Here is a 26,736-nt window from a genome sequence, read left to right as displayed (position 1 = left end):
TGAGAGGAGGGTCTAGAACTGCTGTCACCTTGTGACAAAGCCTGGATAGATTTTGGCATTTTATTCGGTCTCCTGACTTTCCGGAGTTTATTCTTAGAGACCATCCAGGCCAACACCGTGAGCCAGCGGTGCCTCTGGTCTGTGCCTAGAGATACGAACACGAATTCGATACGAACACGAATGTTGGTGCTCGGTGCCACCTCTCACGGGGGAGACGTGCCACCATGGACACGCTCTGGGCTTGTGTAAGTCACTGTGCTATGAGACGGGCCATGCAGGGTCATGCTCAGAGCACCCAGGGCTGGGCCACATGCTGCAGCTGCCACCAGGAATGACCTGCACAAGCACTAACCGCCCAACCAGCCGCCTTCTCTCCTTTGCCCCTTCACCCCCGCTGGCCGCCACCCACCCCTCATTCAATCTCCTGCCCGGGGCCATAACCCCCAGGCTCTGGAGCCAAGGAGTGGCGGGGCTCCCTGGCCAGCCTGTGTCGCAGCACTCTTAGCAAGGGGAGGGATGCTTCTCCAGACAGCGCCCCTTTAGCTGGGTGTAAAGGACAAGGGGGACCCCACCACCTAGGGATGAAGCCTGGTCCAGACAGGGTGGTGCTCGGAAAGGCAGGCGGGCGCCTGGCCCTGCCCTGCAGTAGGGGAGGCAGCCGGGTGGGGGGCTGGGAAGCTGCTGGGGAAAAGCCTCTGCGGAGGCTTCCTGGGCTGGCCATGGGCCAGGGGCTCTGGGTCGGCCACGGGCCTGAGGGTGGGAGTCCCTCATCTGCTCCTACTGCTCTGTGAGATGTGGGGGCCCTAAAGGGAGAGGGGCCCTTCTGCCCTGGAGCCCAGGGCCGTGGGTATTGCTCTGAGACAGACCCTTGGGGTGGCCACCCCCACACACTGGGGGCCCTGGGCTTGGAGCAGGAAACGAGAGGCGAGAGCTGGGAGGACTGGAGAGTGGGGACCTGACTGGGGGGTGGCGTGTTTACAGGTCCCCCTCAGCCTGGCTCTATGCCAGACAGGTGGCTCCTGCTCAGGGGCTCACAGCAGGCGGGAAGGGGCTGGACAAAAAGACTGGAGCCTGTGGAGGGGCTCAAGTGATGACCCCTTCCCTGGGCCCCACGGCTGGGGCTGGGGCTCCTGGCTCCCCTCTCCCACCTCCCACCTGGGAAAGCTCTGAGCCCCACCCCTCAGGGCCTCAGGAGCACTGGCTGACCTCCAGCCCCAATGGCATGGTGGCTAAAGGCAGCTCGAGCTATGTCCCAACCCCAGGTGGCCTGGTGAGGTCCCCCCCCCCAGCTTCTGCTTGTTCCCCTTCAGCAGGAAGGACATCAGCTGACCTCACAGTGAGGTGCAGCCTCTAGCCCAGACCCTGCCAGAGCTTGTAGCACCTGTTACTCTTGTCGCCTTCTTAACAACCACAGGAGCCACGAGCTGCAGTCCACAGCTCTGAGCTCCAGACCTGGCTGCAGGGTCTCCCCTTCAACCAAGGCATGGGCCAACGTTCTTCCCCACTCCCCAGTATTCCAGACACGCCCCACACATGAGGGCCATGCCGCCTCCCCCACGTGCCCCTGGTGCCCCGGCCTCCCGCCTTTCTTCCCGTCCTCCCAGTGTCTCTGGGGAGCTGTGATCCAAGCAGTGAATCAGGCCTCCCACAGAAGGCGGGGCCACGGTGTGTCCCTTCCCTCTCTGGCCCCAGCCTGCACTTCAGTTGCCACAGGAGTGGGCATTTCGGGGTGTAGACCGGGCTGCTAAGCAGAATCACCTGGGCTCCTGGGCAAAGCTCAGGTGCCATACCTGCCGAGCCCAGTGCCTGGGGGAGGCCCTGGGATCTGGCTGCAAGCCAGCCCGGCCCACCCCCAGGAGAGCAGCACCAGGCCTCGTGGGCAGCTCCCCCGGGTGCCCTGCTGTTCTCCCCAGGGCCAGGTATCAGGAGGAGGACGTAGGCCCCCACCAGTGGGAGGGGATGCTTACTGAGGAGAAGGAAAGACACTTGAGAAGGCCACGCATTTCAGGAAAGCCAGAGGAAGCGTCCTGGGGGGACGGAACACGCCTTGCTCCTCCCAGCCCCTCCTGCCGCCTGAAAGGCCCTGCAGACACTGCTGCAGCTTCTCTGGGGGGGGGGGGGCTGGGTGGGCTGCGGCCACTGCCTCTGCTGCTGGGGAGCCAGGCAGGTCAGCCTCCCGCTTCCTCGCTTCAGCGTTCAGAATTGGCCTGAGCCGCACCTGGGTACAGGCATCCCTCGGGTTTTCCCTCTGGATTACAGCAGGAAGCACGGGAAATGCTGGTTTCCAGTTGAAGGTGGGAGCTGTGAGGACGCTCGGGATGTCCTTCCCAGCCTGCGGGAGTCCCGTCTTGTGCTCCTCCGCCATATGGGCCAGGAAACCTTCCTCTAACTTATTTTGGGGCATTACGTTACTTGAAATGTGTCGGGCAAAAGTTTCCAAAGCCATAAGTGGGGAGAGCTCCTTCTCTGTAGGTTCTGGGAAGCCCTGCCTCCGGGACGTGGGCCCTCCCGGGAACCGGGCAGGGGTTCTGCTGGTGCCGGCTCTGCTGCCTCTGCCCCTCCTCAGCCAGCCTGGGCCTCTCACTTGTATGGTGAGCATCCTGGGCCACCAGGGGACCGCCTATGTGGTGGCTGCTGCCACGAAAACCAAGGGGCAGCGCTGGGAGGGGGTCCCTGGGACCCAGAACTGGGACACAATCCTGCTGCCTCGACGTGCCCAGGGCGGAAAAGACGACCGTCTGGATGGATGATGAGACATTATCAAGAGCCTCCCTCCATGCCTGACCAGGACGTTTGGGAAAAGAGAAATGAGGGCTAGTTCTTTAACACGATAGAGAGAGAGACGTGGATGGAGAGCGAACCAGAATGCAGCAGCACAGGCTGCTATTGAAACCAGCAGCTCCACTCAAGATGGCAAGGCCGGTGGCCTGGGGACTTGAACATGGAGGGCAGACAAAGGCTCCCTGGAAGGGGGCCTAAGGCTGTAGAGCAGGAGGGCGGGTCCGGGTTTGGCGAGGACACAGCTGCCTGCCTGGGGAGCCCAAGGAAAGCCATGGAAACCCATCGGAAACAAAGAGAGGTCAGCGAGATGGCCAGCGCCCTGTGCACACACGTCACCTGCTGCTCTAGATATGAGTGGCAGAAAACAGCAAAAGAAAAGATCCTGTTGGTGAGATCTACAAAAACATCAGCCTCAGCGGCGGACGCGAGAGGGAGTCTGTGGAGGCGCCTGCAGAAAACCCTTCTTCTCTGCTGAGCAACACGCGCAGACCGGGGAGGCAGAAGCACACCTGTCCTCGGAGACACGCAGGTGAAACGCCAATCATCCCCCATTAACGGATGCACTCAATGCAGTTTCAATGCAAGTGTAGGGTGGGTTTTCAGACCCCCCCCCCCAAGAGTCCAAGAGTCCAAAGTTAAGCTGGAAGAACGACCACCCTTCATTTAGGAAAGTCACAGGTGCGGGGCGGGGGGAGAGTAACACTACCAGATTTGAAAGCTTATTATAAAGTGGAAAGATCCAACATGTGGCCATAATGTAAAAATAAAGGAGGGCAGGGCAAAGCCAGGAACAACTCCACTGGCCCTGTCACGCATGGAAATATATGATACAGGCGGCATTTAAAAGTCAAGGAAGATCAAACTCTAACCTGAAGAACACTGGCTAAGGGCTCAGGATGAACTGAGCTGGCTGCCCATCGGACTTCCCAAGGCACTTCAGACAAATGAAGTGGTTCAAGAGTAATTAATATTTAGCACATTAAAATACAAGAGTAGAAGGAAATAGGGGTGAATGTTTTTATAATCCAAGACAAAAGCAAAACACTTAAAATTGCCACAAAAGGTTTCATGAGCAGCACACACCATTAACAAGGAAAAAGACATGGGTTAAAGCACACGTGTGTGCACACGGGTGTTTGGAGAAAAGGTGGCTATCTTAAAAACAAAGAGCTCTTAAAAATGAGTGTGAAAAGCTAAACAATCCAGTACAAAACACAACTGGGCTGTGGTCACGAGGCGGTGTGGGAGACAAGCTAGCCAATGGACACATGCGACGTTCAGCTTGGCAGCAGTCACAGATTACCGAGGCCTAGCAGCATGTGGAAAGGCCCTTGCGTACCTCTGGTGGGGTCTGGAAGGTGAGGACCTGGGGAGCACAGGCATGCAGTGAGTGGACTGACTGGGAGCACGCCAGGGGCCAGCCAGTAGGGCTGCCCAAGCACATCATGGATGACCACAGAGGGGCAACTCGGCGTCTTCAGGTCGGCAAGGTGTACTGGACAGTGGGGCAGTGGGTCACAGGCCCCTGTGCACAGGGTGAGCTGAATGTGTGTGAGCTGTGTGCACTAACACATCTGCAATGTTTGCATTTTTATAAACATGTGATGGCTGTACTTGGGAAAATACTAAATATCAAAACAACAACAACAAAAAAAACAAACAAAAAACCCAATTCTGATTGGTAGGGTAGCTGCTTACGATGATAAACTGCTTGCAAGTTTCCCACTATCTAGGGGAAGGCTGGGCCCTGTCTTCAGGGCAACAGCGGTTGCTGGGCTGTGGTCAGTGGGGAGCAGGACGGGTGGGCCATTGCTCCTTACCAGGGCAAAGGAGGAGCCTGGAATGTCTTTCATGCCATCAGAGAGGCCATTTAATTAATTTGTTAGACTTCTCTTAAAATGCTTTTTAAAATTTATTTTTAATTGTCAAATACTAATTCTATATATTTATGGGGTTCAACATGATGTTTTGATTTATGTGCACATCATAGAAAAATTCAATCAAGCTAATCAACATATCTATCACTCACCCATGGATCACGTTTTCGTGGTGAGAACGTTGGGTTTCTTTGTTTTTGGCTGAGGGGGTCCAACCTAGTGTGGGCTTTGGGAGAATCTGGGCAGCAGCTCTCATCCCTGAACAGCACACACAGGGGGAGCAGGGCAGGTCAGCTCCCTTTGACTTAACCAGCTTTTACTTAGTGAATTAAGAAGCGTATTTCTACCCCAAACATTCCAGCTGCCTGATCAAAAAATAAAGCAATCAAGAGGGTGCTGGGTGGTGAAGATTCTGAATCGGAACAGAGGGAAGGCATTTTAAAAATTATTTCCTGTTGCAATTTAAGACCTGACCACTAGATGGTGCAAAGGGACCACAGATTTTGTAGTTGCACGTAGCCCTCCACAAAATTGGTTAACAGTAATAAGCACAATGAAGGCTTTCCAAAAGTAGAAAGAATGAACAATTGTGTTGGGAGCTGAACATTTTGCTTTTATAAAATTGGGACTCTGCCATTTCATTATTGATACAAAAATCTTCTGCCTCACTTTTTTTCCCTACAGAATGTAGATCCCAAATCCACCCTAACCTCGCATTTGAAGAGGCCCAGGCAAAGCGGATATCCAAAAGTTGGATTCGAAAATGCTTTTTACCTTGTGCTGCCAAAGGTAATTTCATTAATTTCACCTCAATGTCGTGACGTAAATGCTAGTGGAATCGGCCCCAAGCTAAATAAGCAATAAGCCCCATTTTTCAACACACAAACACATAAAGATGTCAGCTCAAACTGTTTACTAATTAACACTTAAAAAGACACAAATTAGATATGCGTGGCTAAGAGCAATTATAATCAAGACGAATTTCTCTAGTCATTTGGGAACTGAAAAAAATGCCTAATTGCTGGAACCAATGTTTTAAAAACTGAAATCACGCCAGTTAGCAAATATGTTCATTTAAAGAACATTCCACGTGACTACACTCTTGAGGATTGACTACAAACATGAGAACAAGGAAAATATTTAGGTATAAAATTAAAATTTTAAGCTCCCTTAGATTTATAACTTCTTCATTAAATATGTCTGCAAACAGCAGCCCATAAAAACCTGTAGCAATTAAGTGGTTAAATGAACTGCCTCCCTTGTCAATTTTAAGGGAGTGATTAATACGAGAACGTCCCTTTACTAATTAGACGCTCCCTCGTCTTTGAGCTTTCAAGTCCAATGAAAATGGAGGTTGTCTGCTCACCAGGAAGCGAGGTGGGCTAATGAGCGCTTCCCTCGGCCACGTCTCCACGCGCACTCTGGAGGGCAGGAAGGGTGTGCGCCACGGCTTCGGGTGAGCGGGCAGCTGGGGGCAAGGGCTCTGCATGGGGCTGGCGGCTCTGACTCCCCACCCCACGCCGTGCATCCCGGGACTGCTCACTCCTATTTTAAAAGGCTGCAGGTAGTTATGCATGAAATGCACCCGCGAGGCCACTGCCGCCCGACCCATCCTGGAGACAAGGGATGATGAGGTCCGTGAGGGAGGCCAGGCTGGGATGCAGGGTGGGCAGGGCGGTAAGGAGAGGCTAAGTGGCCCAGCTCAGGGGTACTTCAGAGGCTGCCGCCTGGACCGCAGAGCCAGGGAGGCCGGGGATGGCTGCGGGGAATCCATCAGATGGAGAAATGGGGCAGCTGCTTACGAGGGAAATAAAGAGCGGCAGGGACGGAGAATATTTATACGCCCATCTTCTCACTCCGAGGGAAGACGCTTCATCATGGGGTCGGCTGCAAAATTACACTCTCCCCTCTCCCAGCCAGAGCAGCTTCCAGGGCAGTGGTGGACCACAGCCCCATAGGTCCCTGCTGCCCTCCGCAGAGCAACATGACTGCTGCCTGGACCCTTGGGGCCCGGGGACAGCCCATAGCTGTCAAGCAGCTGGGGGGACGCTCTGGTGGCTCCTGTGGCCGCGGGGAGGAACAAAGGTTCACTTCCCCCTCCTGGGGCTTGTTCACCATGTCCAGGGTGGACACAGAGCCTCTGTTCTGAGCAGTGGGTACATGTGGGTGGCACATGGCTGGTGGCTGCTGGAAGGGGGGCAGACAGGAGGCCTCGAGGCCATCACTGGGAGCCGGGGGTGACGGCAGTGGAGCTCGAATCTCTCTATTAATCATGGCTTCATTCTTCTTTGAACAGCTACCTCAGAGCGCATCTCAACCATGAGAGGTCCCATCTTTCCAAGGATCATGTGGACAAACCTGCTCACTGGCGTGTGCACCGATGTCAGATTTCAACATGATCCTCCTTGGCTTGTCCAGGAAGCCTAGCTCAAGGTGTGGCATGTACCATGTTGCCCAGGAGATGTGCCCCAGGGTCAGACCTAAGCACCAGATGACACCTACCCTGGGCATGCAGATGGGACCTGTGTCCTGTCCACACTGCCTCCAGTCCATGGAGGTCTCTGTAGACCCTGGGCTTGGTGCTGACCTGTGGCCCTGGGCTGCCGGCCCGTGCCTGTCCTTTGCTCTCAGGCATCCCTGGCTGCCCAAGTTGAGTGCCACGCTCTCCCCTGAGCTCAGCAGCCTTCTTGGGGCTGAGGGTGAACTGCCCACCACAAAAGGGCAAGATCTTGTCCCCTGCCACGTGCTTCTCAGTGCCAGGCAGCTCAGTGGTCCTGGCTGGGGTGGGTTAGAAGGGTGGGGCCTGGCTGGAGTTTATCTGAGGCTCTCCTGCTCAGGTCCACCCACAGCGCTCAGGGCCGACAGGGTCAGGGGCTTCTGAGGTCATGGGGTGGGATGGGGCTTGGGATGAAATTCAGAAATGTCCCCCACCTGCACAGGGTAGCAGGAAAGCAACCTGGCTTGGGGCTAAAGGGACAGAATGACAAGCTGCCTTCGGGTGGACAGGCTACTTCCACTGAAGTCCTGATCCCCTTGAGAGGATATGGCGTGTTCAGCCAGGGTCACACTCAGCCCCCGCCCACCCCGAGTGCTGGGACCACCAAGCAGTCCCACTGGGCAGGTGGCTTGACTCCTTGAGTCTAGTGTGTCCTGCAAGGTGGGAGGACATTCTGCCCACAGGGCAGCCTAAGGCCTCTCCTGCCTGCCGAGGACGCTGGGCAGACGTGGGAGGCGTCCGGGTGGACAGGAAGCCACAGAGGTCGGGCATCTGTGCCTGGGCCCAGGGGCAGTCTCCCACGTATTTTTCTGCATTTTCTTCCTCATTTATTGGCCTTGGTTTAATAGTGTAAAATGCACGGGCTTCAGGAGCAAAGCAGATTTCTAAGCTGAGGTTTTGGGGCCCCCAACCGAGGCAGCCGGACTTGCTGGGAATGGAAAAAAAGGGACAAGAAAAGAAAACCATCTCGGGGACACCTGCCTGCCCTAGGCCCGCACAGCAGGGCCCGAGAGCAGAGCCTCCTCCTCGGTCTCCAGCTCCCATCGGCCTGACAGGCCACTGTGGGTTCTCTGTGGGCGGGGGACGGCTGAGCAAAGAGCCTCCCCCGAGGGTACCAAGGACTATCCAGCAGTGGACACTGGAGTCTGCTGAGCCCTCCGTCTCGCCTGGTCCCCACCGTCCAGTGCTCCTGGCCTCCCAAGCCCAGATGTTCTCTTCTTTACCCATCAGTGAAGATGAGGAATACGACGAGGATTTGTCAACTGGGGTGACTCTTGGTGGCCAGCAGCTGGGCGTGTGCCCTGAGGGGCTGGCTGGATGCTGCACGGCCCCTCCGTGACCAGGGAGAACTGTGGGGGTGATGGTGGCCACACGGGTCACAGCAACAGGCAGCACTGCTCCAAGCCACACAGGCCGTCTCAGTAAAGTGTGTGAGTACTGTGAGCTAAGTGTCCTTGTCACCACCCCGACTTTACAGCAAAGGGAACTGGGGAAGCTCAGGTGGAAAGGTGAGGTGGAGCTGGGCCTGCTCCGGGGCTGCCTCCCCAACCGGGCTTTGCCTCAGGGGCTGCCACACCCATGCAGTGACCTGGTGACCTGATAGCACTGAGGGGAGACGAGCTTGCTATCCTACCACACGCCCTGGGCCCTCCACTGGCCTCTCCTGCCCACCCCATCCCTGCCACTCAGCTGCCCAGCCAGGGCTGGAACCCAGGCTGCCTGGCCTCTGAGACCAGTTGTCCCCACCAGCCAGAGGATCTCCTTAGAGGGACATGGACCCACAGACCTAGCCTCATGGAGAAGAGTGGGTCTCAGTCTTGTCACTTGGAGCCTCGAGTCTGCCAGTCGGCCGGGGTGAGAGGCGGGGATGATGGCACAAGCCGGAGCCCAGAGCTGTGATGTGGCAGGTACGTGGGGGCAGGACAGCCGGGGGCCAGGGCACGCCGCTCCCTCCCCCCAGCACCCCCCAGCACGGCTTTCCTGCGGGGGCTCACTCAGAGGCCTTCTCACAAGGCCCCGGGGTAAGCTGTGTTGTTCTCCCCTTTGAACAGAGGGCAGGGGGCTGGTTCACATGTCTGTCCGCTGGACCAGACCGTGGCCTATCTTAAAGAGCCCAGGTCAGGCCCCTCCACCTACAGCTGGAGCAGGCCCACCCCAAAGGCCTTCCGTGCACATCCACTGGGCCCCCGCAAGACGGCATTCATACGCAGGTGGCCCCTGGAACCACCATGGCCGTCTGCTTTTGAGAAGGGCAGACAGGAAATTCCATGTGCACCTGCCTGTTTAATGCAGTCGCCAGCTGTTTTTTTCCTAAGTTATCAGAAAAACAAACAAAAAAAAACTATAGGTGACAATCAGGTTGGTTTTTATGATTTACTGAAAATCAAAGACAAAGGGGGAGTTTTTTGTTTTGTTTCTGCTATGACAGGTTTAGAAATTTGTTGTACTGCATTGATTCAATTTTCCTTGATTTCAGCCATCTTTCAATAATGCAACCTGCTTTTGCTAGCTGCATACACTGGAGAAAACCCCAAGGAGCGGAGAATATTGAAATGGTCCTACCATTTCCATCTTTGAGACAAATGTTCCTCTCCAAGGAGAGCTGGCTGCACCACGTGGCTGCTTCACAAGCTCCTAGACAGAAGGGGCGACGCACACTCTGATGCCGTCTTATGAAAACAGGAAGGAACCGGCAGGTCTGGCCTCCAGTCTGATGCCACTATCTCAACCCCGTCTCCTCAGAGCCACAACTGGACTCTAATCCTAGACGGCTTCCTTTTTTTTTAAATTAGAAAAACACCGAAACTCTCCCAAATCAGGCTGCCAAATGGGGTCTAAATTCATCGAGCACAAGGTACCCTGATCCCTCCTTTGAATCATAGAGAGGTCTGATCACTTCCCTAGGACTCTCCTGGTGGCACATAGTATAACAGGGAGAAAGAAAGGTCATCCCCGTGCCGGACCCCGGCCTCTACCTTCACTGAGCTGAGACATTTTAAACAGTGAAGCTATGCTGACAGCTCCCTTTGTTACTTAACACCTTTAATTTAAACATGAAGATGGGCTGTTGGTCATATTTGGCTGGAAGAATTAAGTACATTAAAGTGAGTAGGTCAGGCACGGTGACCACACCTGTAATCCCAGCTACTTGGGAGGCTGAGGCAGGAGGATTGCAAGTCCGAGGCCAGCTTGGGCAACTTACACCCTTTTTCAAAATAAAAAGGGCAGGGAATGTAGCTCGGTGTCAGAGCATTCCTGGGTTTAATCCCATTAATGAAGGGGAAAAAAGTGAGTTACTTTTACTTTTTTCTAATAGATTTAAATGATATACATACATATATATATATATATATATATATATATATATACATACACACACACACATATATGTATATATGTATGTGTATATATATATACACACACACACATATATATATGTGTATATATATATATACACACACACATATATATATATGTATATATATATATATTTTTTTTTTTTTCTCAGAAGGGCATCCTACACTGGCTGTTCCCGGGGCAGCCCACAGATCCCTTGTGGAAGGGATACCCTGTGGTGGACCAAGCCGGCCTGCCCTTCTCTGGGTAGCCTACTTACCTCTTTTTCAATTTCTGCTAGAGATTTGATGGTGATTCCCAAGAGATCAAAGGGCTGCATCTGAAAACACAGATCAACACCCTTTTAACCGGCTGCAAAACACGGCTTCACATTTGCACCTATGGGTGTCAACTGGGAAATCTTGAGCTACGCTGTGGGAACCCGCATGCCTCCACCTCTTCCTCACAGGACTCCACAGTTGTCAGTGGGGCACAGGGATGAGTAGTGGGGTGCAGGGTGGCAGCAGAGAGCAGGCATGGCCCTGAGCTGCAGGCTCCACTGCTGGGCCACCCAGGCGCTCACGGCCTCCAGAACAGTGACGGTGGCTGACGACTCTGCCTCTCTTCTCCCACATTCAGAGGAAAACATGGGCAGAGTTAGAGCTGTGGGGCTGGCGGTGCCTACGGCTGTCACCAGAGGTCACCCTGACCCACTGCCCAGGGTGGCAGTGGGTCCTAAAGATTTCCAGGAGTCCGTGGTATCTGGGGCAGGAGCTGAGCGGTTCCAGGTCTCTGGAAACAACTGCCACCAACTATCATTTGTGAACTCAGTGGTGGTGAAAGATGATGACACTGCATTTTAATGGGAGTTTCTATAATTTCGTGAAAATGAGGACTTTAAAAAAAATTGCTGGCTTTTCAGCATGAAAAATCAAACACACAGGCAATAAGTGTCACAGACGCCCACGAGAGACTGGGCTGGATACGGAGGAGCCCTCTGAAGCCCCTGGTCCATGTCCCTTCTAACCATGTCAGCTCTGTATTTCTGAGAGGGACACAGGGCCCAGCCTCCTGGAGTCCAGGCCAGCTGCTGGTGGCCTGGGAGGAGCAGGTGGGCCCTGAGAGTCACCCACAGAACCTGGGACCTTTGTGGTTCTGACCTGCGGCAGCCTGCAGGGGGCAGAGGTGGCGCCCACATGGGCTGCGGGGACTTCCTGGGTGGTGGTAGCAGGAAGCCAGCTCTGGAGTCCAAAGACCCAGATTCAGAACCAGCCTCCTAGAAATCCAGTGCAGATGTTAGGGTTTGGGCGTGAGGTGTCCCCAGGATACCTGTGTTGGGCAGCAATGCTCGGTGAGATGCCTGGGTGGGAGAGCTCAGACACCCCGAGTCCTTCCTAGCTTGAAGGAAGGTGGGGCGCGGCTGGGGAGCTGGGCCACTGGGGCGTGCCCTGGAAGGCAGCAGCTGCCCTGTGTTCCCGCCTCTCTCTCTGCTTCCCAGCCACCAGGAGGTGAGCAGCCGCCTCCTCTCGGGCCCAGAGGAACGAAGTTGGCCCACCATGGACTGAACCTCTGCAACCATGGCCCAAAATAAAGTGTTCTTTCTCCTAGGCTGAGCTTGTCGGTATGTGATCACAGCGACCATAAAGCTGACTACCAAACAGCTCAGGCCACTCTTCATTTCCTCACCTGGTAGAAAGTGGCTTGGGCCCGGCCTCCTGGCCAGGCCACTGTGGGGTTAAACGGCAGGAGTGCTTGTGGCCTTCAGTGCTCGCTGAGCCAGCAGCAGCACAATCACAGGGGCAGGGGCTTGGGACAGGGCCACCAAGTTAGACACCAAGAGCCCCTGGGGCTGCTATGCCAGTAGTCCCAAGAATGCCTGGCTCTGTCTGCGCTGCCAGCCTGCGCGCATGAGGACGGAGCCGCCTGCCTGCACCGCCAGGGTCCAGCTGTCGCGTCGTTAGGCCCTAACTACCCACTAAACTTCCCGACTGGAGCTGGTGAGCGGGCAGCGGGCCTCTCCAAGGAGCCGTGGGAGAGGCGCCAGCATCTCCATGGCAACGGGGCCCAGTGGAGCCGCGGAAGTTACTCGAGCTCCGCGTGTCACGTCAGGAGCATTTTTCAAGATTAAGCTGCTTACCAGAAGGGTTCAGAGGAGGCCTATTATATTTCATGAAAATGGAAAGTACAGAGCAGGTCAAATTGCAGGCCGGGTGGTTTTAAGCTGGCTCCAAGAAAAACAGCGAGGGGCTCTTTAGCGGGGTGCCCAAACTGGGACTTCGATTTGGAGCTACTCAAGGCAATCTTCTAGAGAAAGCATAAAGCCAGAAACAAGTTTACCAAACTGGTGTGGGCCATGCCTGCTGCCATCCTGGGGCTGGGGCATCTGCTGAGAGGGTCCCCAGGAGGGCCAAGCAAGCGGGCAGCCCAGCTCGGGCTCTTGTGCATGGCAGGCGCCTCTCACGGTCTGAATTGTGGCCTCCAGTCTCAGCCAGCTCACTCATTCTGTCCCCCAAGAGGGCTGGGGAGTGGGGAGACCCTGACCAGAGGTGCTCTGCATCCTTGGGGGCCTCAGAGCCAGAGCAGAGTACAGTTAGCACAGAATGCAGGAACTGCAAGGGGGGAGTGGGGAGGGCTCTTTGCTACAGGAAACCATCATCATTAAACAAAAAAGAACAAAAATTTCTAAGCTGAACACAGGAAACGACCTTCTCAACCCGCGAAGTGTGCCTCAATTTTGCACCACCTTTGAAACGAAAAGGCTCCCTGTGTGCCAGCCTCCACCGTCTTGTGCCCCCCACTCCCAGGTCTCCCCACGCCTTCCTTCCACCTCTCAAGCAACAAAGGGGCCCAGGGGGGAGCAGCGCCACCCCAGCTCTCAGGAAGCTCTTTGGGTTCCACGTGTAGGCAGAAGGAATCTGGGGCAGGGGTGTGGGCATGCCCGGAACAGCCCGAGGGAGACGCCAAGGCAGAGGGGCTTCAGAGGGTGGCAGAAGAAGGGGCAACTGGGCACAGGACTTACACTTTCTGGAACACAGGAGAACTTCTCTGAAATCATGAAAGGCACACCATCCATTGCTGCAAAAAAGAAAGGAGAGAAAATGGCATGAGGCCACCACCAATGTTCAGTGACGTCACCCACAGAGAGGGTGCGAGTGAGCCGGAGCAGGAGCCCTGCCCCCAGGGCCACGACTGGCGGGGACAGGCACGCAGGCACCTCCAGCCCCCGGGCTGACGTCTAGACAGCCTCTCCGCCCTCCACCCAGGGTCTTTCCAGGCTGTCAGTGGTGGGGGCCACCAAGGGGCTGACAGCAGGGAGGGGACAGTGCTGCACTCTGGGAGGTGTGTGTTGGCTAGACGTCTGTGAGCGGAGCCAGTGTCTCCCCAGGCTGCTGGGCTCACAGGTAAAGCCTCGCTGGAGGGAAGAGGGGCTCTGGAGCCGCTGACTGGGCACAAGTGCCAGCTGGGGCTGAGTGAGCAGCCGAGGTCACGTGTAGAGGAGGACAACCCCCAGCAGAGGGCTTGGCAGGCAGGGCGCATGCGTGTGCACACAGGCTGGGCACTGTCAATGACCCTTGGCCACAGTCCTGGGGTTTCAGGGATGAGGCAGGCCGTTAGTCTGATTTTAACAGGACCCGAGGGCAGGGGCGTGGACGGGTATCCAGCCGTGAGGGGACCAGGCCCAGAGGTGCAGGTCCTTTCCTGAGTCCTCCCCACACTCCACCCGCCCTGCCCCCAGCTCTCACTGTCAAAGGCACGGGGAGAAGGCACAGCGTCTCTGCTGGCCCTGCGTCGTGACAGTGGACAGAGCACTCAGCGGCCACACTGCCACTGGCCACCCCACCACACGAGGGACACAGTGACAGGGGCTTCCTGGAGAGGGTGTTAAGCCCAGGGGCTGCTGGGAGGAGCCTGAGCAGACAGGCCACACAGCCAGGTGGTGGCCAGGGTGGTGGCCTTGCCAGGGGCCATGACTTTAGAAGAAATGGAGGGAGGGAGGGACAGATGCCTTGATGGGGGGGTGCCCTGGGAAATGACATCCTCCGCTCCCCCAGGGTCTCCTCTGGTAGCCAAGGGCTGGACAATCTTTCGGTTCCAGGAAGGAAGAGCAGCAGACGCAGAAAGAAGGAGCGCGGAGGAGGACAAGAGAAAGAGGAGAGCCTGGGGCCGGCCCCCTCCGTCAGCAGGACGGCCGAGTGGCTCGCTGTGGGCCAGGCTCGTAACTGATCCCAGGACAGGGGAGAAGGACCTCTGCCCACGTGTGAAGAGGAGCAGGCAGAGCGAGGCAGGCTCCCACCACTGCCTGGGCACCTCCCCTCCCTGGGAGGCGCGGTCCTGAGCACCGGTGGGGACAGGACACCGGCAGGCAGTGGCCATCTCCCACTACCGCTGCCCTGTGACTGACTGTGATAGACCCCGCTGGGGCTGAGTCCTGAATGGGTGCCGGGGATAATCCCCCAGGAAGGCAGTGGAGCAGCGAGGGGCAAATAATATTCATTACTTGTTCGAGCACCCTGCTGGCCGTCCAGCACCTATGTATGTTTGTTTATTTATACCTGGAAGCCATTCTGTGAATAAAGGATCCTTGAAAGTCCAGAGAGGGTCAGAACTGAGACCCACTCACATTGGGGAAAAGGCCGTGCTGGCTCCTGCACCGCTCACCGGCCACCACTCGCCCCTATGACACCTGGGTGCTCTGACTTCTGACCCTTTGATGCTGTTGACCCTGGCTGGGCATGCAGGACTCATGCCATCTCTGGTCACTTTGCAGATGGGGAAGCAGAGACCCCGGAGAGGATGGGGCTTGCCAAGGTCACACAGGTAGGAAGCAGTGACCCCCCAAAGCCTAACTTGTAAAAAACTTGGATACCAATAACAAAGCATTTTCACGTACACAGGTATAATACGTATCAAATACATAGTTTGAAAATAAACTGTGGTACACATAAATCCATGCCACAGCACGTGTATTTGGGGTGTGTTGTGTGAACAGCACGTCTACACTGGGTGTCAGGCACACTCGGTTCTCTCTGAGCTGCTGGAGACCCAAGGGCATGGGTGGCGCGCACAGCCGGGATTGGGCGGCTGCTGGGCCATGGCCAGCCCCCGTCGTGAGCAGACCCAGGTGCCGGCCTCGGGCTCACCTTCCGTGCTGACACAGGCAGAGGGGATTCTTCACAGAGAAGCTCCTTGAGGCGGCGAAAGGTAAGAAGGTCAGAGGTGACATCACTGTCACACACCCCAAGAAGGCCCCGGAGAAGGAAGAGAGGAGCGTAGCCACGGTGCCTGAGGAGCGGGGCAGCTCTGGGCGCCCCCGGGTGCTGGCAGCTGGCGCACGTCCACCTGGGCTGGTGACAGAGGGGACTGGAGCTGCCTGGTGAAGTGGTGGAGCTGAGCCGAGGGCAAAGGACCACCTGCCTGAGAGCTCACGCAGAAGGACGCCCAAGTCGGCCCCCACCCTCAGGTCTTCTAGAGCACAGACCTAACCAACGCAGGAGAGAAGGCCCGATTGGCAGGATCTCAACTGCTCAGGAGGAGCAGGACTCCCGCCAGCACAGGAGGCTCCAAAGAGCAGTAGAGTCAGGGGAGCCTCTGCCGGAAAGGAGGTGCCCCGACCAGGCTTCACAGATTTAACCAGTCAGCGGACCAAAGATCCCGGCAGGCCGTGAGCAGCGAGCGTCAGCAGAACCTTGATGAAACTTCTTGTGTTACCCACTAGACAGGCAGAGAGGGACGAGTGGAGACTATCAGGGTTAGGAGATTGCCCACCGGCCTGGGCATCTGGGGGCAGATTAGCAGGACTGTTACCCTGTGCCACCTCTCTGAAGGGCACCCAGGGCGTCACCAGCGACCTGGACAAAGACGCGTACAGGATGCCCATCTGATACGCATCTGGGGCAGCCTGGAGGGTGAGCCTAGGCTGGGAAACAGCACAAAACCCAGGAGAGAGCTCAGAAACTGAGGTCCTGGGCCACACTACCCGGTGGAGCTTACTCAGGGTTGTGTAAAGTCCTGTAGTTTAGCTCCCCAAATCCAACTGTATTAAACAGGATGAAAGCAACACAGATAACAGGGAGAAAGGAAGGCAGACTTTCAATCATGTGACCTGACGGACAGCAAAGGGGAGGGCCACCAGAGAGGGCACAGTGCCACGCTCCTGGTGCCAGGTCAGGGAGCCGCTCATCGTGGTGTGGTCTCCTGTGCGGGGACTGCTTTGCACAGGGTCATCCCCAGAGCCTCCAAGGAGGCCAGGAAGGGGAGGGGACTTGAAGCCTGGCCCCATGAGGCAGAGGAGAAGCAGCCATAGGCCTGATGTCCCAGGACGGTGGGAGCCTGCCCACATTTTTTGCCATGTCCGACACACCCCAAGATAGGGGGCACCGTCCAGATAAGACCCCACAATGTTCAGGACCCACAGGAAGGGCGGCCAGACAGATCTCCCTGTTTGGGGGAGACCGTGCTGTCCTGGGGAAGAGGCACGAGGAGGCAGAGCAGGGGCTGCTGACCAGGGTCCAGCAGGGCCGCTTGTTGGAGAGCCAGGGAGGGGCCGTGGGATGCTGGCTCCTTCCAACTGCACAGCACCGGCTCTACTCTCCTGCTCTGGGCAGCCTTTCCACATTTAAAGTGCCCAGCACTTGCCACACGTGATCCTTAAAACCAACGGCAGGCACTTTCCACGCGTCCCTGAAGTGCTCCTAGATCCTCCCCGGCTCCGGGGTGCCCTCGCTCCTCCCTCTCTCCCCTGGCCGCCGCCAGTGCTCCCTCACTACTCTCCCTCACTACTCTGCTGTGATTGCCTCTGAGCAGCCGGTCTCTCACTACCCTACTCAGGGAGTCACTCTTTGAGGACCTGGTGACATGCCCACACTGCACTTGGCGGCTCTGCCAATCAGCAGGAGTGAGGGTGGAGCTTCTCGCTGAGACTTCTTGACCAGTCCCTAGTCACAACCCAGAGGCAAGGACGGTACCTGCCTTTCCTGAGCCAAAGGTGGCATTTTCGGGGCACACTGGCCCTTTCTCCAGCCCCTGTGACCCCCAGGGTGAAATACAAAGGCTCCCCCCAGTCTAGGAGGGGACAGAAACTCTCACCTAGTCCAGTTCTATAATAGAGAGAAAAGGAAAGGAAACCCCGAGTCCTGCCCAGAGCAGGCCACGGTCTTGCGTCAAATGACCTGACCCTCCACGCTGCCATCACAGTTACATGCCAGGACAGTGGCATGGAGGAGCAGCGGGCTGTGGGAGGATCCGCCCTGGGGTCTGGCTGGCACTGTGGGGGGCTGTGGTGGCCGGGAGCTGGCCCCTGAGTGTTCCTCCCAGCTCCGCGGCCATGTGGCCACACCCCAGCCACTTCACCTACCTCACCTTGGAGCCTTCGCAGCCCTGTCTGTGACATGGGGACGATGCCACGGCTGGCTCAGGAGGCTGCAGTGAGAGTGAGAGCAGGTTGGGGGGCGCAGAGGTGGGGCCAGCGTGGAGGGAGCCTGCCCACACCTGGTTTCTGCTGGGACCAAAAGCCACACACGGGCAGGTCTCCTTTCAGCACCAGGCCAGCGTTTTCGAAAATTTCCTTTTTTAAAATTTTTGGTGGCAGTTTTAGCAAAACGCTGATCCACGGCACAGAGCAACATCCAGTGGATGAAAGTGAGGACAAGCCGCAGGCTCCGCGCAGCGCAATTAGCATTCTCCTAAACAAACGCGCTTCAGCAGAGCTGTAATTAAGCAGGCCTGTAATTAAGTATATGCCCTTTATCATAACGATCATGCTTAAAAATGGCACGATGCATGGAACTCTGTTATTAATGCTGTAATCCCAGCTGAAGTGCGGGTACATGGAAATCAGCGTGTCAGGACTGTCACCAGAGTGTTTGTAAAATACATTAAAGAAAAAAACCAGAAAACAATGAGCTCATTCAACTGTTCTTTTTACAATCAGGCACTACAAGTCAAGAGGATTGTGCATGCTTACAGAGTCTGCAAGGTTTAAACAAATAAAGCTCTCATCTGCTGCTGTCGGGGCCCCACCCCCTATTTTAAAGAAGGAAAGGGGGAGGCAGTGGTGTTTTCCCCCACCTGACCTGAATACCTGTCTCTGCTGTTGGGGGAAGCAGTCCCATTTGCATGCTGCATTTGTTTGGACATAAAATTGGATTCCTGCTCCAGCAGATAGTCTGCCATGAATCTGCAGGAGCCCTGCTTGGCAGCGGATGGGATTCCAGCTCCTGCCCCCGCCCTCCGGGTGGGAACTATAATTTTACTTGCCAAGGCGATCCCCCAGAGCCATCCCCGCCTTCTTCCTTGAAACACACACCCTCAGGCTTCTCCAGGCTTAGCACAAACCCACCACCGACCAATTCCCAAGGGCATCGGGCCAGGACCGTCCCACCCTCCGGAACACCCAGAGTAGCTGTGGGTGGCCGGCTCCTGCCCTTGCCGACCTCTCCACCAGCAGCAGGGGCGAGAAAATACTACAACTGATGCATGGAGTCATTTCAGCATGCTTGATAAAGAGTCACAAAATCATGTGGTAAAAGTGTAACACTTGGATCGAGACCCCATCACCAGCACCTGGGCTGCTACCTGCTCACAGCGACCCCGAGGCTCAGCCCCTCCATGGCACCTGCGGAGGGGATGGAGAGCAGCGCCGCTGCCCAGCCAGCGATTTTCTGAAGAAAATTAAATGCAGCGGAGGCTCAGCTGTAAATAATCAGTAACTCCAACCCTTTTTCTCTCCCGTCCTGTGATGGGGAGAGTCCTGTACCACTTGTGATGGGAAAAACACTAGCAGCTCAACAGCTTAGGGCCATTTCTCAAAATTCATTTGCAAACCAAAACCTGGAGGTCACTCTGCTTTGGAGGTGACTTCACTTTTGGGCTGTTCTTGGGGAGGTATTTGTAGATGCCCCCAGAGCTGCCTGCTCCGTGACATCCCAATTGAGTTTACACAAGGCCAACAACTTCCTTCTCGATCCCCGAAGTAATTTGCTTTGCCACGTTATTCATGAGCCAGAAGTGATTTATCAGCCACAGCCGGAGCCGCGGAGCCCCACGCACAAGAGGCAGCTTGGGAAGGAGGAGGAGCGCCCCAGCCAGGCCCAGCACTTGGTGGCCATGTGGCTTTGGGTGAGTCACTTCACTCTCCCAGTCAGACTCTCATCTGTCACATGGGGTGATCACACCACTCTCTTGCACTGCTGGGGGACGGGACAGCAACTGTGGAAGGGCCCAGCATGGCTGGCCCCACAGCAGCCACTGATACCAGCAGCGACTGTTCTTGGGGGAAGGAAGTCCCACCAGGCCACCTCCCACCACGTGTGATTTAGGACAAGTGTTCTCCCTGAGCCTTTCCTTCCTCCATGGTAGGAGAAGGAAATAATAACTGGATTACCGAGAAGTTTCAATGAGATAAAAACATGAAGCCCTAGGTACAAACCTGCTGATCAGTAACTTAGGCATCATTATTTTTATTCTTACTGGACAGAGGAAAATGCCCTTCCATGGTTGGCCCTTTCTACCTGCTTTTATATAAAACTGCACATGCAGCCACATGAAACTACCTAACCTAGGAGCCTCCTGACCCATGCAAAGACCTCTGGGGGCACTGAAGCATCGTGTGAGGAGTGACTTCCTGGGTACCCACTGTGGTCCTCCCTCATCTGTCATCTCTGGGGTTACAAGTCAAGCTCAATCCAGAAGCAAGGCCCCAGCAGAGTCTGGGTGGCTTGATGCCCCCTGGAGAAGAGTCCCCAGACCAAAATAAAGCAAGCCACCCTGGGGAATTAGGTTAATGAAGCAGAAGGATCCTTGCCAATGAATGTTCTCTGAGGTTCTATTTGGCATGGGCAATCTGGATCTCATGCACACACACGGGGCCTCCCAGAGCCACCTCCACACAGGTGCTTGACAGGCACGGCCACCTTTATCCCCCTACCTGGCCCGAGGTCCAGGCCCAAGGCCCCACCCCTGCCCCAGGAGTCCCTCTCCCAGCCCCAGTCCTCTGCTACAGACACCTGGACAGGTGCAGGAGGCTCTCTGAAAGCTAAGGGAGCAGGAGGACAGGAGGATCACAAACCATGCCCAGAGAAACTAGAAACACATCAAGGACATTCCTCTAAGGAGTTTTAAACTTTATCAATATTTGATGGCGCCAGGGGCTGGGGTTCTGGCTCAATGATAGAGCACTTGCCTAGCATGTGTGAGGCATTGAGTTCGAGTCTCATATAAAAAATAAAGGGCCATAAATGACTAAACAATTTTTTAAAAAAATTTAATGACTCCAGGCAGAGATCCGCTGCACTGCTCAAGGTAAAGACGAACTTCCTCTAAGGAACACTCTGCCGAGCACACGGCGCCTGGGTCAGTGCTCCACCAGCCGCCACAGGGAGCAAACGCAGCAGTCCCCTGGCATGCTGGAGACCAACCACAGGTTCCGTGCTTGCAGGATCAACGGCAGAACTGAGCTGAGGGTCCAATGAGGCGTGTTCCCATGAGGAATCACAGTACTTCCTGAAACGAACTCAGGTGTTTTTAGTCTTCATTTTCTCAACTTCAACACAGAGACACTTTCTAGAGCAGCCATGCCCACAGGACAGCCAGGTGAGAGCATCTCTTGAACCCACAGCCTTTGGGCCCGGCGTCCTCCTTGGGCACGCCCTGATGGTGGGATGTGTACAGTCCCTGGTCCCCTCCAGCCCACTTGCCATGCATTTCCATATGTGTTTGCATGTGTTCAGAGACACAGAATTCCATGTTTGTTTTTAATAAAAATAGCATCCTAGCATAACTGTTTTGCAGTTTATTTTCACTTTACTTTCAGAGAATTTTCCATAGCAGTGCCTGTAGTTCTGTCTTAGTCTTGTTAACAGTTGCACAGAAATAGGGTGGAGAGACCAAGGGTCAGCTCCCAAGGAGCCTCAACTGTCATTCCAAGTGGCCTGAAGGACATCATGAGTTCCCTGGGAGGTCACTGAGGGTTTGTGGGCTGGAGAAAGACACACCCAGATATCAGGGACGTCATCCTTGCTGTGGGGCAAAGCGTAGATCAGAGGGGGTGAGGCTGGCACGGTGCCGGGGCGAGGACCTCCCTAACCTAGTGAGGGAAGCAGGTGTCAGGGAGGACTGTGCAGAGGGGACGGGAGAGGGGCGCAAACAAGGGGAATGTGGATAGGAGACTCGAGACTCGGGGCCCCTGGCTACAGAGGGCCAGGAGGAATCAAGGGCGATTCTGGGGTGCTGGCTTTCACAGTGGGAGAACGGGATGTGGGATGTGTGGAGGTGAGCGGGGAGGCAGCAGGAGTAAACCCAGGGTTCCATCTTGCCCCTGCAAGGCCTGAGGGGCTTGGGAGACACCCCAGGAAGAAAACTGGTAAGGACAGCCTGGATGGCAATGGGAGGGATGAGGAGGCCACCAGAGAAGGGGACGCCACCTGAAAGCAAAGAGGCAGGCCCAGGACAGAGCTGAGCGATGTCGACATTAAGTTCAGGAGGAGAAGCCGGGAAAAGGCAGAAGATGCAGGAGGGCTCTGCGGTGGGGCCACACCTGGAGGAAGGAGGGTGAGCTGGTGTAATACGCAGCGCGGGCAGCTGTGTGCACACCTAGACATGTTTGTGTGCACACAGGTATGCACGTGTGTGTGCACACAGACTTATGTCTCTCTGCCGCAGGCCAGGAAGCAATGACACCTCGGGCGGCGAGAGGCCTGGGACCCAGGCGGTTTCCCAGCCCACCCTCCAAGGGAAATGGGGGCTTTTTGGAGAAATGGATGATTCAGGGCAGCAGGAAAAGAAAAGCCCGGGACGTCTTCTAAGGCCAGAAAGTAATGACATCCTCAAAGAATCACGCAGCAGGCAGGACACGGGAGCCAGCTGGAGGGGCCCTGCTGAGCGTGAACAACCGGCCCACGCCCAGACGAACAAGCAGACATGCCCTCGAGCTACTGGGGACAAGGGAAAGCTCTTCTTTACCACCAAGCGCCAACCACTGACCACCTGCGGATGGCGCAGTGACAAACCCCACAGGGGCTAGAGCTGGCGGGCGAAGTAGGACAGGAGCAAGCCACTGGCATGGCCCTGGGCATCCCCACACGTCGCACAGTCATGGACGGAGAGGAAGGAGCTCCTCAGAGAAGCAGCCCAACAAATACCTCCTCAGCAGGGGACCAAGCTAACGTCACCAGTCCTGGGCACTGCCAACACCACGGGCTCCTCCTCCTGTGCACTGGGAGGGACAGTGTGGCTTCCATGCTGTCCCCGTGGTGTGTAATATGAACCCGGTCACCGAGACAGCGAGCAAGTGCAAAGTGCAGGTCACCAATGTGTAAGACAAGACTCTTACCATGGGACCTCACAGCCTCCTCACGAGGTCCCCAGAAGGGTGACGTTAGGTTAAAGTTAGCTCAATCAAATCTCATTTCCCACAAAGTCAGGGGCACATGCTTGGTGCTCAGGGATGCAATGGTGTGTCCACCCCAGCACCCATGCCCGATTTTTAGGAATTATCTTAGACACTAGATTTACCTATCTCTTGGGGCCCGTGGAAAGTGCTCTGCAGTAGATGGAAGTAAACAACATGACGCTGGCCCTTCTTCCCTAGCAACTGCCTGGCACCAGCCAGGAACCACTGGAGTCAGGACCAGAAGTCTTCTTTGGGAACAGGCCGTGGTGGTGGATTAAAAAAGCAGTCAGTCGCTAGTCCCTCCTGTTCTCATATGCATGCCCCTTGCCATATGACTTTGTCCCTTCTTCCACCAAGAAGTATGGTCCATTTCTTCACCCCTTGAATCTGGGTCTGGCCATGGGACTTGTTTGCCTAACGGGACATTAGCACGTGTAACACCTGCAGAGACTTAAAAACGCCATGCACAGGGCTTGCCTGCTCGACTGTGGAGGCTGGGCTGGCCACGTGGGGCCCAGAGAAGCTTCCTGGGAGATGAGACACCACGTGGGACAGCTTCAGTTGGCCACACTAGTGGCCTGTCAACTCTCCCATAGGTAGGTGAGGCCATCCCTGATCACCCAGTCCAGCAAGGCTGGCCACACCAGAGTAACCACCCCCTTACCCAAAGGACCATGGGAGACTGTAAATGTGGCTGTTTTAAGCCCTCAGTCTCAGGGTGATCTGTACACAGCAAACACACACACACCAGTGGGGGCCGGGTTGCATCTTTGAGAGGAAATCCAGATGTTTCCAGAAACTGACTTCTTTGTATTATCTTTACATCACCACCAAGCCTCTCCTTCTGACTAGCCCGCGGGAGAGAGAAGCAAGGACTCAGAGGGAGAAGGCATGTCAAATGCTGGTCCCATGTGTTAGTTGTGACTGCCACCACCACACCGAGGTATACAGACGCCAAGGGAAGGTGTTGTGGACCAGCTGCTGGACGGGACCATCCTGCCCCCCACAATCTGGGGCCACTATGCATTTAGAGCTCCATGACAGTTGTGTCTCCAGCTCCTAGAGTAGTGCCCGGCACTGAACAGAATCTGCACATAATTACTGAATAAAAACAACGAGAAGCCGGGCGCGGTGGTCCACGCCTGTCATCCGAGAGGCTCGAGAGGCTGAGGCAGGAGGATCGAGAATTCGAAGCCAGTCTCAGCAAAAGCGAGGGGCTAAGCAACTCAGTGAGCCCCTGTCTGTAAATAAAATACACAACAGGGCTGGGGATGTGGCTCAGTGGTCGGATGCCCCTAGGTTCAATCCCAGTACCATTGCCCCCCCCCCCACTCAAAAAAATTTTAAAAATGACAATGAGAAGACGTATGGCCTTGGAGTCAGGGGCCCATGTGTAGGACTCAGAGTCCCGACCTGTGGGTCAAAGGCTTGGGCTAGACAGGTGACTGTAGTCCCTGTGCTCATCTGCCCAGGTGTAAGAGATCACCGCTGCCTGCCGCCCCTCCCACTCGGGCTCTGATTAGACCAGTCTGACGGGTGGGCTCAGGGCCTCAGTGTTTGTCAAGGCTCCCGACTGCCCCTCGGTTTGGGAATTCCTGGGCTGGACGAGGTCTGAAGTCCAGCTCTAACATCCTCCAAGCTCACCAAGGCAAGGGTCACCATGAGGATCGCAGATGTACTGGGGCCTGGTGCCTGAGGATGCGATTTACTGAGTCCACCAAGTTGCCTCGTTGCAGGAACAGTGGACCTCTGCTCCTCGCCAAATCCACCCACAGGGGTCTCAAACACAGCACCTGCAGGAAATAGCTGGACCCAGGCCTGGTGACCCCTTGCTTCCCCAGGACCAAAGGGCAGGAGAGACAGGTCTTAGATCCCAAGCCCACGCGGGTGGTGTCCTGCTTCAGAGCTCGGCACAGCACAGCTGTCGGGGCCAGAAGAAAGCTCTGCTTCCAAATGGGAACCCTTCAGGATGCTGTGACAAAGGGACCATCTGAGTCCCTTTACTCTGATCTAATCGCCGTTCACCTGCAGTAAGACAGCAGGCCCGAGTTTAGCACAAACTGGAAAGGCACAGTCGAGTTACAAATTAGTGGATCTGAAGAGCCTACCCGTGGGTGGAGAAAAGAAAAAGGTTCAAAAATGTGATGTTTTGGTACCAGAGCCCGGGATCATCTGACCCTGACCAGCGGGCTCAGGCTCCCCAGGCCCTGGGGTCCCTCCGCAGCACTGAGCCTGAAGGAGGAAGACCCCAGGCAGGAGCGTGAGTCCTAGAGGACAGCCAGCCAGGGGTCACTGCCTGTGAGGACCCAGGCCTCCACCGCCCTGAGTGCCCACGTGCTTCCCAGAGGCCAGCTGTGGTGACAGACGGGCACACGCCACGTAGAGAAACCTGCCAACAGCAGATCTGGCTGTGGGCGAAATCCCAGCTACGTTTCCCATAGGCCACGAGAGCTGGGGTACGTCCAACAGGGTCATCATTCAACAACCTGAGGGGGGAAGAAAACGTTTCTAGGCTGACGTTCCCCCAGCTTGTTAGGAAGGTCAGACACTGGCCTCCCGGGTCACACCAGAAACCTGGCTGTCCTACTCGGTGCTGCTAGGCTTGGGGCACCTGGTCACGGTGGACATGGCTGACGGTCCTGGCACAGTGAACACTCAGGGCTGGCGTGCAGCTCAGGGAAACGAGTGTCCCACCCACACGGAGGGGTATGTCCAACTAGCTGAATTTTCCAGAAGCACTTCTATGTCAAGGACTTCTTTTGGAAGCAGCACAAGCCTCAGCCACCAGGGCACCAGCTCTCTGGGTCGTGGTGACGAGGGATGAAAGAACAGCTGGAGACAGAGCCCTGACTGAAGTGACATCCACTTTGATTTGGAAATACCAGGGACTGTGCTGCCTTCTATCCAGTTGTCTGTCTAGGAAGTACAATGCCATAAATTACCCCGATTTCAGATTTAATATTAACCTTTAAAGGGCATGCCACAAAAAAACCGTATCCTCTAAATATTGGTTGTTAGTTCACTTTGTAGGTCTTTCAGGGAAAATAGGTGTGAGGCTGCCACCGTCTCTGACTGTACCTGTCATGTATATCTCCTGCCACCTGACAGTAATTCCAAGGGAACGCAGCAGTCCCAAGAGCGAACAATTCAGCCAGCCACTCTAGCTGCGGTCTAAGCGCAACCTTAAGACTTAATAATAGAGCCCGTGAGTATTACTCTAATTTCCAGAGCTGATGAACTTTCAGAGGCAACATGAGTTGAAATAATGAGCGCAGAGATGACAAAGGATTTTAATCCATGGTTCTTTGAACTATCCAGTATAATAAGCACTTGTTCCTTTCTACAATGGGCACATAAAAGAGAAATCTAAATAATAATTGCTGTAATTATCTTGAAAAATATGCAGAGATTAATGGTGATTATGAAAATCTGTATAATTGTTCTCTGAAATCATCGCTGATCAAGTGGTATCTCGCGATGGCCGCTGCCAGAGGACTTGTGACACTGCGCTCCAGGTGGGTGCGGGAACACGACACTCTGGCTCTCTCCCTGCGGAACATTACCCCGTGTTTACGAAGTCGGTTTTCATCCTGCCCTGGCCTGCGTTTTAACTCTTCCTACCGGTGCCCGAAGAGGTTTCCGAGGCACCCTTAATGGGATGCGGGTGTCACTGTGGTTCAAAGCCCCAAGTTCAACTTGTTATTTATTCAAATAATTAATTACTCTTGTATCCATCGAGCAGTTTGTCATGACACATTAATGACTTGATAGACTTCCATGAACTGGTGAACACAGAACAGCAGAGCGTTTTTATCGTCATTTAATTTTAAAACGATCCTGTGTGAAATTATCTCGTC

General features: G+C 55.4%; 1 protein-coding gene across 6 annotated transcripts in view; it reads right to left on the bottom strand.

The window, feature by feature from the left end:
* Nucleotides 1-26,736, bottom strand: part of Mvb12b (multivesicular body subunit 12B) — a 165,941-nt gene that overhangs the window by 8,087 nt on the left and 131,118 nt on the right. For 4 of the 6 annotated variants that reach the window (XM_058581766.1, XM_046451536.2, XM_058581769.1 and 1 more), the window contains 3 exons: nucleotides 13,511-13,566; nucleotides 10,772-10,831; nucleotides 9,504-9,789 (listed from right to left, as the gene is read on the bottom strand). In XM_058581766.1, coding sequence (XP_058437749.1) covers nucleotides 9,661-9,789; nucleotides 10,772-10,831; nucleotides 13,511-13,566 — 245 coding nt within the window. In that variant the 3' untranslated portion in view covers nucleotides 9,504-9,660. Of the gene's footprint in view, nucleotides 1-9,503; nucleotides 9,790-10,771; nucleotides 10,832-13,510; nucleotides 13,567-26,736 lie in introns of those variants that run through there. The other 2 variants (XM_058581767.1, XM_046451539.2) reach the window with 1 other exon arrangement.

Source organism: Marmota monax, unplaced genomic scaffold, assembly GCF_021218885.2.
Source record: "Marmota monax isolate L192 unplaced genomic scaffold, Marmota_monax_Labrador192_F-V1.1 WCK01_AAM20220418_F8-fsc00020, whole genome shotgun sequence".
In the NCBI taxonomy this organism is placed as follows: domain Eukaryota; kingdom Metazoa; phylum Chordata; class Mammalia; order Rodentia; family Sciuridae; genus Marmota; species Marmota monax.
This window is presented reverse-complemented; position numbering and strand designations above follow the sequence as displayed.